This window comes from Manacus candei, unplaced genomic scaffold (assembly GCF_025592945.1).
Source record: "Manacus candei isolate 608988 ecotype Guabito, Panama unplaced genomic scaffold, ASM2559294v1 h1tg000008l, whole genome shotgun sequence".
Lineage (NCBI taxonomy): Eukaryota > Metazoa > Chordata > Aves > Passeriformes > Pipridae > Manacus > Manacus candei.
Window position 1 is genome coordinate 10,000,001 of NW_026138056.1, and position 14,669 is coordinate 10,014,669.

Sequence of the window (14,669 nt, forward strand, 5' to 3'; positions counted from 1 at the left end):
TTCCACTGAACACCAAAAAGATTCTTGAAACTTTGTAAAGCTTGGAGAGCAGATGTCAATTCCAAGTCACAGATTAAAAACAGAGGTCATCTAGAATTTCAATTAAATAAAAGTTGCAATGGCTTACCAATTTTAGTCCTGTAAACAAATATTTCACTTCTTGATTGATAAAACAGCTAAGCTGAAGCAGATTCTCCTTTCCTTTAGTTACTTCCTCTTCTTCGGCTTCTGTACATTTCATGCTTCACAAAATTAAGGAAAACCATCATGCACCAAGAGCTGAACTACTAGTCTGGTGAAAACAGTGCAGTAATTTAAGGGAATTCTGTACTTGTGCATGGATACTAGTGTAAAAAAGATTTGAAAGAGCCGTTCCTTCTAACCAATCTGTTCCTTCGTGGCTAATGGCAAGGGGCATCCGAGGCAGACAGCATACCAAAAAAAGTAAAATAAGTCTTTGATCACCATTTAAGCTGAGGCCTGCTTTGCTCTTTCTTCTCCACCCCACCACCCAACCCCCACGACACAAAACATACCAACTGGCTGCCAACACCAACTCAGAGCAACATTATACTCCATTGCTGTTTATAATTTAATAAAATTCTCCTCTTCCTGCTCCTAGACAGACTTCTCCTTTCTTTCAACATGCACAGCCTCCTTTCCCTGCTTTATATCTGTCCTCTTCACTGAAATAAAGTCCATTCTTTCATTGTTTTCTACGCATTCTTCTAACTGTTCTGTCTGTCCTCTCTTTTCATACTTCTACCCCTATCCTTTTCTCTCATCCACCTCTTTCCAACTACCTATTTTTCTGACTGCACCTATTCTACAAACGTTGCCACAATCACACTTTGAAGGTTTGCAACAGCCCTTTTCAAACAAGCCTCTTCCTCTTGCTACTGCTTAGGCATCATTACTCTTAGCTACGTATTCTGCAACTCCAGCTATTTCAAGGATAACAAACATCGCGATACAGGGAGAGAGATGTGTGACTCTTACCTTATAAAAGGCCTTTATTCTTCATTACTACCAAGCTATGAGATACAGCACCTCACCTAAGGGGATGCTTCCTTATTTCAGACAAGTGAAATGCACAGTGTAATTCTTTGTAAAGTGGTGCTCGGTTTCATGACAGCCAGGATTTTGGGGTGGAGAAATGGGAAAAGGGTAATACTTGCCGTGAGATGTGTGCCCCATGTGGCCATATACTTTTTGTTCTTGCTGTAAAGAAGCTACTACAAAGCTGTCAGCTGCATTTGTTTCTTACTCATCTAAGAGCGGACATCTAATTTATTTCTTAAGAAATCAATCACACTACCTTTTGTGCATGTTTAGTACGACAAGTACTAAACACAGCAACACACCCCTACAAGCCAAAAAAGGGCTATTTAGAACAATAACTACTTTCATTTGGATAAAAAAATGTCAGCATCCTCCAATTTGACGAGTGCCAATCTTCTCTGGGGAAGAAACCTGCTATTTAAAGTCCACGAGTTTTTTTCTGTAAATTTCCATTACCGTTCTTCCTCCCCACATCATCCTCTTTATCGGAGTATATCCGATCTTAACTTCAACTTCTGTGTACTCCTGCACGACATCACTCCCCCTCTTCCACAACACACACCTTAATTTTTTATACTATTCTGAACAATGCTTTTCATCCCTGAACTCAACTGATAAAGTGTGAAATTGCTGTTCATTGTGTCTTGCCTTTATCTTTAGGATACGCTGTTTCAAATTCAATGCTGAAGAACTGATCAATTAAACTCTTCTTTTTAGAAGATGCTGCTGTAGCCCCAGAGTCTGTCTGTAAAACAAATTCTCTTATGATATAACTTGAAATAGCATGTAAATACAGTCTTCTCTACAGACAAAATAACCTCATTTATTTAAATTCTTTAAGCCTATTCCTTAGTCTTTCTATAGGTGCATTTTTTCCTAGTCAGTCAATCTTTTTACACAGCATAAAGGTTTCAAAATCAATGTGCTTATAGCATGCTACTAGAACCACATCAAAGCACATTAGCAAGCAAGGTTTCAATCAAAAACCCACACCTCCCTCCCCCATTTAAATCTATCTTAAATTTCAGGGTAGTTTATCAGATTTTTGCCATTGCCAACAGTTTACAGAGAAAGAAGAGAGCTGGTCTGGTAAAATCTTGGGGAGAAAACTTTAGGTAATTTTTTTATCAGGTTGATTTGGTTAGTTGTCTGCTTCAAATAGTTTAAGTTAAAACTGCAGCACACTTTTTTAGAGATAAAAAGTTCTTATGCACTGAATTCACAAGTAATCAGGGCCAGCTGCCATGCATGTGAGTATGTCACCACCAGCTTGGTCCAACACATGCCTTACAAAGCCCAGAGTGAAGGCATCCCTTCAGTACACTCCACAGCATGGCTGACATGATGTAGGTAGCACTATGCTGACCAAACACATCAGAAAGCAATTTCACTGATTGGACTACATGTTAAAGAATTCACTAACAGATAATACATGGCAAAAAAACGTGAAATATTAAAAATCTAGCTGGACTACAATTACCTCCATAACTGTATCACTTTCTATGCCTTCCAGTTTCTGTTGTAGCACCCTCATCATCTGCACCCAGCACTCATTGGCATCCTAGGAAGAGAACATAACATTACACCTGACTAGTAGCATTATGATTCAGTAATATAAAACCCATCAACCTTTATTCTATTAAAAAAAAAATTGTAAGGATTCCTTAAGTAAGAGTTTCTCCCTAATTCCACCATGCATTTTCAGAGCTAGCAACTGATATTATGTTCAACTTTTCCACGCTACAAAAAGACACTTTACTGGGATAAATTATTTTCACAAGAGAAGGGAAGTTTTAAAATATTCTTGTTCCCAACTTCCAACATACTATAGAATTTTTAAACAGTAAGCTAATAATCGGTCTTTACCTGTTGAAGGTACTGGCCTTGATCCCCTTTCTCTGCAAACTGTGGGAAGGCCATATGTAAAAACTGCAGGAGAATGATAGGTGGAATACTGGAGGAAGTTTTATCCATGGAATCAAACAAGTCTCTAAGAGCTTGAAGAAAAAGTAAGTGAATGCTTTGAGAAGTGCAAAAACAATTCAAACACGGCAGGAAGTGCAAAAAGAATAGTAAACCAGCAACAACATTTAAAGACAAATCATTAAACAGTGTCCAATTTGATCTTTCCAAAGTAGAATCAAGTTTTCCAGGTGGCATAACAGCTGCACCTAAGACCTCATTTGTGAGCATGACTTTGCAACCATAAAGATGACAATTCTGAAAGTTCAGCACATAATGTCTTGTCTTTCCTGGCTGCTAACAGAAAATAAAATAAATTTTTTGAGCAATTAAGATTTCATTTGAAACACACTTGAGGAACAAGAGGACTACACCTAGAGAAACCAGAAGGCATTCACAATCCATCCTCTAGAGTAACAAGTTTCACCAACTACTGGGAAAAAACCTTTCATTTTTCCCAACTAAAATATCTAGGAAATACTCATGCTTAAGACTCAGGAAAACAAGTATGTGTATGCATATGTGCAGACAGCTCATAACTATGTGCAAACCAACAAATGATACTGACTGCATGACAACACACATGGCTTTCTTTTTTGCTCCACACCCTACCACCTATATCTTATCTACCCAGGCTACAGCATTTTAAATCCACAGGTCACTTCGGAGACCTGTTAATCCTCACAACAACCCTGTGAGGTAGGCCACAGTCTGCATGGTCACTAATTTACAAATGGAGACACTAATGAATGGTACTCTTGAGTAAGTGAACAAAGGCAAGGTTACAAGTAACCAAGGTCAGTTGCTTCCTCTCTTTCAGAAGTATCTTCACTGACCTTGATAAAAGGTGTAACTGATATGACACAGCAATTAAAAAAAAATGCCACAAGTGTCATGCAGGAGTTCCTGAACAGCTCAGCACCCAAGAATTAACTACAAATTACTTAAACTATTAAAAAAAAAAAAAAAAAAACTAAGAAGCAGAGCTGTCACCTTAAAAAGAAAACAAGGGACACGAAGTAAAGGTAGTTAAAAGGGGAGGGGCAGGCATGGCTGTATAGAGTAACCATTGAACTTACCACCCCAAAATTCGATCAGCAGGCATACCCACAAACTGGACCTTTCCTTCCTTATATTGTTTTGTTTTTCCTTAAATGGACTGGTAGAAATCCCAGTGTCCTGGCCCAGCATCTTAGTGGGGCAATGAAATAGAGTAAAAAAAGAAAAAGCGGACAAGTAGTACCCTTGTTCAAGTGTAAGGGGTCTAACTAGAATTCTAGTTAGAACTTGAGATACGGGGCCATCGTGAGCTCCCATGTTGTGAGCACCCAGATCACCAAAACAAAGAATAATTCTCATTTTGAAGACACTACTTTCCATTAAGCGGAACAAAGAACAGCACACTAAAATATTTCTAGCAAAATGATCAAATCAACCAATGGATGGATGGAGTCTTCTTTAGGAAGTTCTAATTACTCTATGCCTACATGTGAAACAGTTAAAAGATACAAATTATTTCTATCCAAGCCTAGACCACACTTGAATCTTTCCCCCAGACTGCAGCTGGGCAATATGCAGAGATACACGCTTTCCAGGCAGGGGCAGAATAACCCTTAAAGGCAAAAGGAATCCTCCAGTGCTAGCAGATCTTTAATTCCTAAGGCATATGTACCAAAGAACAATACACAGGGTTCTAAGTGCAAATTTCATCTGCAGTTAGCAGGAAATCACACACAAGTTTAAAACCCTGTTTTCTACTCTAAACACTAACCTGCAGTAATGTATTGAGCAGAGGCCATTTCTCCTGAAGCTCTTAAGGCACCACCATACCTAAAGGAGAAGAAAAATAATTTACATGCAATTAAACACAATTAAGAAGAGCAGTTGGGTTGTTAGATCACGAAGCAGGCAGCTGCTAGATTTATTTAAATATATCAAAGGAAATCAATCACCAAACCAGAAGTAACTGAAGGTAAGATTTACTCACATTCACCTCAAAGTCTCAGATATTTTGCAAGCATTGCATGGAAGCAAAGGAAAACTGGCATCCTTCAGACAATAAATAAAGGCAGACCAAGAAGTCTGGATACATCACTGCTACTTCCCTAATCCATTTGCCTCAAAGACTTGATTTCTCAGTTTCTTTAAAAATAAAAAGTCTAAATAAAAGCTACCCTATTTCTGAAACACGTATCCTTCAGATACATGGAAAAAAGCCACTTTTGAGGATAGATGGCAGATATGATGCACAGAGATGGAAGGCAGGCTTGCTTCCTCCCTGCACAGCAGAAGCAAAACACTGAGAGGTGCAATGTTTCCTTGGGGAGATATTTCCTACATTGGAGAGGCATGGGAGCCCACCCACATTACTAGAACTCACCACTCTTCTTTGAAAGAATTCTTAATTTAGCAGCTGGATGAGGAACAGATGGACTCCTCAAAGCATATAAGCTGTTAAGCAAAAAGGAGGGTCTCACACATTCTCCAATCTCAGACTGCACTTTTAAAATTCTGACAATTGGTAGATGATGAGCAGGAAACTTTCCCTGACATGCTACAAAACATGGAGACCACTGGAGCAGGTGGTGAGAAACAAAGTTGTAACATTAAGCTTTCCCATGTGAGCCCTTTCACCCCTCTCCTACTGCCATATACCCTACAGCTTTCCATGCTGTCATCAAGCAGAGAAGACCAAATAAGGGCTAAATCTCCAGGCAAAACCAGAGCTTGAATCTGAGTATGAACCTAACTTCCCACAGACAATACAGCCATATTTTGTACTGCACTCTGCCAGTTTCACAGGCTATATTTTGCCATTTGGAATGTTAAATCTATCAAATATTGATTCAATGCAGCAACTCAGGAGTCCTTCACATGGAAATAAACACTTTCCTAAAATGACAACACTGATAAACAATAAAAACCTTTAAAACTAAGTTTCTGTGATTCACAAATAGTCCTCAGTGCTAAATAATTAAGGTTCACCTGCTAACAGAATGAAGAAAAATTTATAACTACTTAAATAACCAGTGTTTACAGTAATCCAGAATATCCAGCTGGGTACCATGGAATCAAGAAAGCAGTGTGTTTTAAAGGAATTAAGTTAACCCTAAGATGCTAATGCTCTACCTAATTCTCACTTTTTTAAAATACTGATTGTTTTCTCATAACAATTCATCAGGAGGACAAATTCGGGCTCACATTACCAGTTATTCTTTTTTTCCTCTGATATTCATAATTTTTGAGTTTCTTGCAGATCCCTTACAAGAAAAAAAAAAAAACAAACCAAACCTACACTGGCCATTTTCACATTTCAGTCCAGAATAACAAAAACAAACAAACAAAAATCAGAAAAGTTATCCTACAATCAGAAAAAATCAGAAAATGAAACAAAATTCCTTAAGGGTATGTCTTCTGTTTCCTAGACATCCACACAACTCTGGCATATTCCAGTTTGCTACCACAATAACACCTATGGTCTTATCTCAGAACTTCCTGCTGTACCTCCAAGTGGCAAATGTCAGTAACATCAGAATTTCACACCTGAAAACATGTTGTACAATAAAGCCATTGAAGGAAATACTCCTCAAAGGAACTGGACTCCCATATGATTCTTCTATACAGAACAAGACCATAAAAACTAACCAAAAAACAGGGTCAGGAGTTCAGTAGCTTGTTTTAGCATTTTAAACAAGTCTTGATAGGAAGCACTTTCCAGCTAGGCAAAACACGTTCTCTCTACTAAAAGCCAGTTCCAAGAAATACACAGTCATAAGTTCTTTATTATAAGTACAGAGTAACACAGCCACAGGATAAACTTTCAATCATTATGTTAACCTTGAATAGTTTTAAAGAGTAACAGATTGTTATGATAATCTATACCAGTATTAAGATAGCAGTTCCACAAAATAGCTTATTTCATAAGCTAAACAATACATTTTAGTCATGGTATTTTTGTCCTGAATCCTACCTTTTAAGGGCCTCTTTCACTTCTGGCACTGAACGGATACACTGAACCGTAGCATTCATGTAGCAAGTGTTGCCAAGGTTTGTCAATCCACATGGCAATTCCATCTACCAAAAAATTCACAAGGGTGCTTAAAGGTCAGAGAGATGTGCAACCATTTTTTTATAAATGCTTTAACGTTACATCAACTTCTAAGAAGACGAGCTGTCAGAGATGCATAAAACATGGAATATTCCATCAAACTTCATGAAGTTTTCCAGATGCATTTTATGATTATATTAATCATTTCACCATTCGCTGTTTTTAGGGGACATTCAGGAATGCTTTGGTTTTCTTTCCTGTGCATGTTTAGTTTAATGAACATATTCTTCAAGCAGGCAGTCATTCAGAAAGTTCAATTATAATCTCATTCAAGTTTTGACCTTAAAGTTCTATTTCCAGGAAAGTTCCACATGAATACATTTGCACAAAACACTGGTGTTTTAATTAAAATCAGTTTTCAGTAAAACTCTGAAAGTGATGGAGTTTGTGGTCTGAAACAAAAGCATTATTTAAACTCCTCTTCAGAAGTCTACAACAGATCATTAATCTGATCTTTTCAGACAACTTGTGAATTTGACAAATGTGAAGGCCAACTAATAATTAAACTAACCAGTTTCAGAAACAACTATAAATTACCATGTAATAGCATTTTTATTTCTTTTTCTTTTTAATCCTCAATGCTTAGGTAGTCAGGGAAAAACACATAGTTTAATGAAACTGAAGTAGTACTGCATACCAATACCAATTAAATATTTGAATACACATTTAGCTGTGTATTCCATTATTGAACACATGCAGTACAGACAATTGAATTCTGATGTATTACAAAATTTCAATCAGAGAAATGCATTGCGATCACAACTTTTCCAAAATGTTCTCTGACACGATCATCTCCTTGCTTGCCTCTCAGTTATCTCAGTCTGTGTATGGGCTTAATCTCAAAAATACATAAATATCCTTCACCTGCAGGCAGCCTGGAAAGCACTAAATCCTGAAGCACAAACACAATCCTAAACTACAGATCCTTTTTCATACACAAATGCATAAAAGTATTCCCGTTCTGCAGGCACAGCTGACAACAGTCATGCAACTGTTAAGTGTGACAAAGAGCTCCCAGTTCAAATGACTGATGAGAAAATAAAGTCTTTCAAATGGTAAAAATGAAAACAACTCAGAATTTGGTTCATTAAAAAATAATAGATTAATTATGCTCTTCCAGACTTTGTTCCAATAAAGCAAGACATAAAATCTGTTCTACTAATGTCAAACTTACTTTCAATTTTCACAAAGAAAAGTTGACTACATAATGTATAATACTACTAACACAGATGTACAAAACCCCAAACACGCCCTACCCCAGACAAATCCTGGTTTCCCCCCACAGCTATGAAAGAGGCAGGAAACAATTTTGCACATCTAAGAGCCCTTGTTCAGACAAAGTTCAGGACACTAATACAGCAAAGGCAATACAATTTTGTCTTTAAAAACATTAGCAATGCTATTTTTAGAAAATCTACTGAGCTGCCTGCTCAAAGAAAAAACAGCACTAATTATATGACTTTTAAATTAAATCCCAGACTTCTCCTCACTGCTTCAATTTGGGTCAACAATGTAAATCTGCGTTTATCGGAGAAGATGGTAAACACACATTACAGTTTTAAAATCCAGTTTTAAGCAACTGCAAGTATTTAAAAACTTGCCATTACTTTGAGGTTTACAAGAAATCAAAGTTTCATATATGCTTACAGCTGAAGCCAGCTGCTCCTCTGTCATGTCTTCTACAAAGACAGGTCGAGCAATTGGCTCTTCTGGAAGTGCGTCTGCAGAACCCATCATCAGTAAGGTCATCCCCTTGAAACACAGTGAAAATAGCAATAAATATTTAAGGACAGTTATTTCCAGTTAAAAAAAAAAATCATTAAGCTCTTAACATATTTCAGCTATTTCCCCAAGAATAAACACAACCTTTCTCTTGGTTTACAGAACCAACACTGCACTATTGTGATTTAAGGGTATACCTTAACTTCCTCTTACCTAGAAAGTACTTATTGAGAACACTTCCACAGCATTATCCATGCTAGATGTTTCCTCTGAAACATCTAGTGAGCGTGCCAACAGCTGACAACGCAGGATACCAACTGGGACTAAACTTAACATTCATGGAACACCCCAACATGAAGTGCTCAGAGAAGCTCCCTTCCTGATGGACCACTCGGGACGGACCACCTTCAACACTTGAGTGCAAATATTCCTCTTTCCTTTAAGCCTTACAAATTATCCAGGGTAACTGAGCAACCAAATTCTGATTTGAAAGTAGGTGCAACACTTGAGCTTCAATCAACTGTCTCAAGTTCTCAAACTCAGAATTCTCTAAACAACAACAAAAAGGTCCTTCATCCTTAACTTGGAATCTGAGGAGACATTTCAGACAGATGTGGATAATAATGAGGACCACGGCTTTGAGTTCAGGTATTTTTTTTCACCTGAAAAGCAAGCAGGAAAGGGAGGTGCCATCTTTTGGCCTGGCAAGTTCTGAGGCCATTAAACTAATTGGAAAGTAAAAAAGAACCTAAATTACCCCATCAGTTTAGGCATGAGGACCAACATTTAAGGGGGGAAAAAAAAGCAGCAATCAAGTTACCATGCTTGCTGAACTAGCATAAGGAAAAGGAGTCTTTTAGCATTCAATAGGAGTACATCTACACAATAAGATCTATCAAAGGAGGAGAAAATTACTATCTGGGGCCTTGAAAAAATACAGTGTTAAGGAAGAGAATGAACAACAGAATGAAAAGAAACTGCTTTGACAGTGCAAATAAATCCCTAGAACTTTTATATAATATTATTAAAATTAATAAAGGCAGCTATTAGCACAACAGTATGCAGAAAAGGACAAGAATATTACTGGTTTTTTTGGTGAATGACTTTGCTACAATAGCTGCATCTACAGGCTGCTAACGGATGACTGCGAACTAGTTACAAGGGTAAGAGTAATGCTACCTAAGTCAATGTGCTCAGTGAAGAACTGGAGCAAAACCTGTAACAGATGTTCCAAGATGTTACGAGATTTGTACAGAAACGAAAATGACCAAAAAAAAAAAAAAACCCAAACAAAAACTTGTGGGATTCCTTAGTGCAATATTATACAGGTAAGCAGCAAAAATACATTCACTTTTTATTTTCTTTTTGAACTAGCCAAAGGTATGAATTAAGATTACTAATGGCTTTGTTTATAAACAGCAGCTATTTAGTACAGGAGAACAAATTTCAGGAGGGTGGTATAAAAGGACTTGGAAAGACCTGTAACTTCAGCATTCCCAACACAGGTTGTCCACACTGGGGACGAACGAGCACGAGAATCCACAGACAGTGCCCAGCTTCACAAGCTCTCTCTGCATAACATCACTTATTTTTATGGTCACAGATAGACCACGCAGAAGGACCACTGCTCAGACCCAGAGCATTTCTTGTAAGAAAGAAAGAAATACATGCTCCCAAGTGCTTCAAAAAAGATGGTGTGATTTCCCTACTGATGCCAAAGAAAGGTTTTTTACAAATCAATGGTGAGACCTCTGTAAGCATCCTTAGGTATGACACTTATTAAATTATTTTTCATCAAGATGTGATTTTTAAGAAAGCGCTATCCATTCAAAGAGAAACAGCAAGCACTTTTAAGTCTTTCTTTAAATGCCAAAATAAAAATCAAACTAGTAAAATTTAGTTACTGCTGAGAACTTACATTCTTTATTTTTAGGTTCCCCCAGTCATCATCCTGTGAAATAAAATAAAAGACAAGTTAATTATCTTGCAGCAAAAGACAAGCAAGCATTTTCATTAATATTCATCATGTATTTCTAAATATACAACTGTGTTTCAGCCAAGATTACACAACATTAACCCTTTACACATCATCAAGTTTTGTCTGACTGAAATAAAAAGCACCAAAGTCATCTTTTCAATAAGGTTCTTCATCTGTTATTCAACACTGCTTAGATGTAAACAGCTTTTTGAAGCAAAGTCGACTTTATCTCATTGCACCAGAAAGTCTCCAGCAAAGAAATGCTAGAGAAACTTTTGTTAAACAAGCTAAAAAGGAAAAAAGTTGCATTTGGATTCTGAACATGAAACAGTGACAGGAAAAGAAAACCACCAAGCAGAGCAGCGTTTGGTATAAAAGAGTAAAGAAGTGTTTTAAAACAACAGTGTATCTCAAAACTATTTAGCTACAAACTTTTGCCAGTATTTTCTAGCAGTAGGCAACAAACTATGCACAATTATTTCAGAAAAGTGCAATCTGTTTAACAGCTACAACAAAAGACCTTCTGGAGGAACACTTGAAAATATGGTCATTGCTTGTGTTATCACATAATAAAGTTAGAAATAATAGAAAAAACGTGGATTTCTACCTTCAGAGTTCCTCCTTTAACCATAACCTTCTGTCTAGCTGGCTGAACTCCAGTCAGTGCAAATAGCTGGGCTTTGAAGACCATTGGAGGTTCGTCAGTGTTCAGCTCCACGCCATCAAATTTCTCTTTTCCCCATTTCACATTAACTGCAAACAAAATGTTTTGAAACTGGATTATTTCCTAATATACGGGAAAGTAATTACCAAGATCACCAAGACTTTATACTGTCTCAAAACATTCAGTTTTCAGGTCTTAAAACCTGTTAATAACCAAGCTAAAGGACACATTTTTATATGGCACATACTACTTCCAACAAGTCTAAATATATCCTACAAAACCATTGTAAGCAACATATATACTGAGAAACTTTGCAAGAAACGAATGTGTATAACAGCATCAGAAATCCTTTAGGTAGGTCTTCACAAAAGCAGTTTGGAACCAACTCTCCCATTCTCTTGGTACTGTTCATTGCAAACAAACAAACTTTCTGAAGGAAGTTCAGGGGTGCAATTCCGGTTCAGTTTTCCATAGCATTTCCCTTCTCCTTCAGCAGAAAACAATACAATGTTCTTTAAAAGCAAGGCTACTGATCCCAGGAAAGGTGCAGGATGGGAATTAAGAAGTGAAGTGAAATTTGGTTACACAAAGCATAATTCTTGATGCTGGAAAGGGGATCACAAGCAGAAACATCAAGCAGAGTGGCACAATGGAATGTCAGCTTCATTTTAGGGAAGTTAGTACCGACCGAGAGCAGACAAAAAAGTGCCTGGAACAAGCCCTGTGTTTCTAATGAACACCTTTGACCACTTCCTATCACTATCACAGGTACAAAAGGCTTCTTCGGCATGCTGAAGGTTTGCTGAAAATCTGTAAAATACAGCAGGCAGCAATATTCTACATGCACAGTAAATGGCTGAAATATCAGAGCTTAGGAAAGCCACATTCTTCTACCTGTGTTTCCGTTTTACACAAATATATTACAGCAACGCTGCCTTTATTTTTTAAACACAAAACTCTTAGAAGTCATAATTTAAAAAAACCCTTCCAAAAAGGTTCAGATTTCAGATGTATGCAGTGCTTGTGATGGGTAATATGATAGAATAATCACAAGTAAGTCTAAATTAGTTAAGACTAAATTAGTCTACAAAGCAACTCAAATGACTGACTTTTCAGTATTTCTAGCAGAAAGTACCTTCTGATTTGCCCAACCTTCTGGGGTTTTTTAAACACATTTATTATTTCACATATTTTAGACCTACCAAGCACACGGCTTTCCCCATTTTCCAGGAAGACAACCCACTCAGTCACCGAAAAAGTCAGCTGCTTAGACTTTTGGGTTTTGAATTTTTGAACAGTCATGCATCCACTGCTAACTATGCAGAAGAGTTAGCAATTATTAATCTGTAGTGTCACTGGTGGTTTTGTCAGTGTCAGTGCTGGTTTTGACAACTCAGCACTCAAGAGGAGGAACTTAGAAGTGTGTCTTCTCTTAAGAGAACGCAACCAAGACTTCATCCAAAACAAAAGATTAATTCCATTAATTTGAAAATAATGGAAAGTAAGAAAAAGGAAGGACGTATTTTCCCCACTGATCAGAAAACACAGTTCGCACAGACCACAGAATGGGTCAGGTCAGAAGGAACTACAGTGGGTCATCTGGTCCAATTTCCCTGCTTAATCAGGGTCGTCCTAGAGCACATGGCACAGGATTATGTCCAGACAGTTCTTGAATATCTCCAGTGAGGAAGACTCCACAAAATGTGGATGAGTTCAGGAAAAGTTCTGTTATACCGACATAAGCATCCCAGTTTGACAACCACAATTAAAATAGTGGAGAAACTGTGTACTGATGCCATGTACAACTTAAAAAAACTAAAAAGCCCCAATAGATCAGACCTGTGAGATATAAGCAAGGAAGTGTCACTGGAGGTTTGGCTCTTCCAGTCTTCCATAGAAACTCTGCCTCACGGCAAGGAGGGCAAGAGGAACGCAGTAAAGTTTAAGTAAGCTTTAACTTGAGGTTTAGGTTAGACATCGGGAAGAATTTCTCCATAGAAGGGGTGATTATCCACTGGAATGCACTACCCAAGGAGGTGGTGGAGTCACCATCCCTGGAGGTGTTTAAGGAAAGACTGGATGTGGCACTTAGTACCATGGTCTAGTTGACAAGGTGGTGATCCATCATAGGTTGGACTCGATGATCTCAGAGGTCTTTTCCAACCTATCTGAGTTTGTGATTCCTCCAGTTTTACCTGGAATATAATGGATTTAAAAGAGCAGAGGTAGACGCACCTAAACAAATTCGCAGGCACGGATGCAGAACTCCGGCTCACCTGACAGGCAGCACCACTTCTCTTTTAGCAGAAAACCCAAACAAGCCGAGACAGGGCAGTGCCGAGACCCGCGGGACGTGTGAGACACCCGCCCTCCCTTCCTCCCTCCCAGCCACCCACAGGGCCAGGCCAGCACTCCCTCCCTCCCTCCCGCCCCGCTCCTCGGCCGGGCCGCGCCTGCCACGGCGCTCCCAACGCCGGCCCGTGTGCCGGGATCGGCGCTCACGTGTGCGGCGCCTCCCGCTCCCGCTGCCCTGGGCGGCACCGCCCGCTCCCGCCCGGGAAGGGCCCGCCGGGAGTGCGCGGGGCGGCGGGGCCGCGCTCACCTGAGAAGAGCGGCATGGCGGAGCGGCGTGTCCCGGGCGGGCGGGAAGGGAAAGGGGAAGCGCGGCGGGGAGCGGCGCTGTCGGGGCGGGAGGCAGCGGGCGGGCGGTGTCGGCGGCGGGTCCCGGCCCCGCTCGGGGTCTCATTCAAACCAGCCCCCGGGATGACGCTGCAAGCGCGGCCGCTCGGCGGAAGCGGGGCGGGGCGGGTGCGCGCGCACCGCCGGAACGGGCGGGGCCCCCCGCAGCAGCGGGAGCGCGCACGGGGCGGGGGCGGGGGCGGCGGCGGCGGTCGGGCGGGTCCGGGTCCGGGTCCGGGTCCGGGTCCGGGTCCGGGTCCGGGTCCGGGTCCGGGTCCGGGTCCGGGTCCGGGTCCGGGTCCGGGTCCGGGTCCGGGTCCGGGTCCGGGTCCGGTTAAACCTGCGAGCCGTGGGCAGAGCCGCCGCTGGAGGGTCTGCGTGGGGTCGGGAACGGGCCCCGGTGTTGGTGCCTTGGACGGGGAACATGGATGTGGGGAGCGCAAGGCTGGAGGGAGAGTGTGTCCAGTTCGTACGAGAGAGACGTGGAGCCCCTG

The 14,669-nt window shown here is 40.1% G+C and overlaps 1 protein-coding gene across 1 annotated transcript in view; it reads right to left on the reverse strand.

Annotated features, from left to right (window-relative positions):
- Positions 1 to 14,301, reverse strand: part of USP14 (ubiquitin specific peptidase 14) — a 19,412-nt gene extending 5,111 nt beyond the window's left edge. The window contains exons 1-10 of the mRNA XM_051775357.1: positions 14,099 to 14,301; positions 11,440 to 11,585; positions 10,773 to 10,805; positions 8,780 to 8,884; positions 6,995 to 7,098; positions 4,796 to 4,854; positions 2,929 to 3,059; positions 2,543 to 2,623; positions 1,728 to 1,807; positions 128 to 242 (exon numbers count right to left, since the gene is read on the reverse strand). Coding sequence (XP_051631317.1) covers positions 128 to 242; positions 1,728 to 1,807; positions 2,543 to 2,623; positions 2,929 to 3,059; positions 4,796 to 4,854; positions 6,995 to 7,098; positions 8,780 to 8,884; positions 10,773 to 10,805; positions 11,440 to 11,585; positions 14,099 to 14,114 — 870 coding nt within the window. The 5' untranslated portion in view covers positions 14,115 to 14,301. The remainder of the gene's footprint in view (positions 1 to 127; positions 243 to 1,727; positions 1,808 to 2,542; positions 2,624 to 2,928; positions 3,060 to 4,795; positions 4,855 to 6,994; positions 7,099 to 8,779; positions 8,885 to 10,772; positions 10,806 to 11,439; positions 11,586 to 14,098) is intronic.
- Between the last annotated feature and the right edge of the window lie 368 nt (positions 14,302 to 14,669).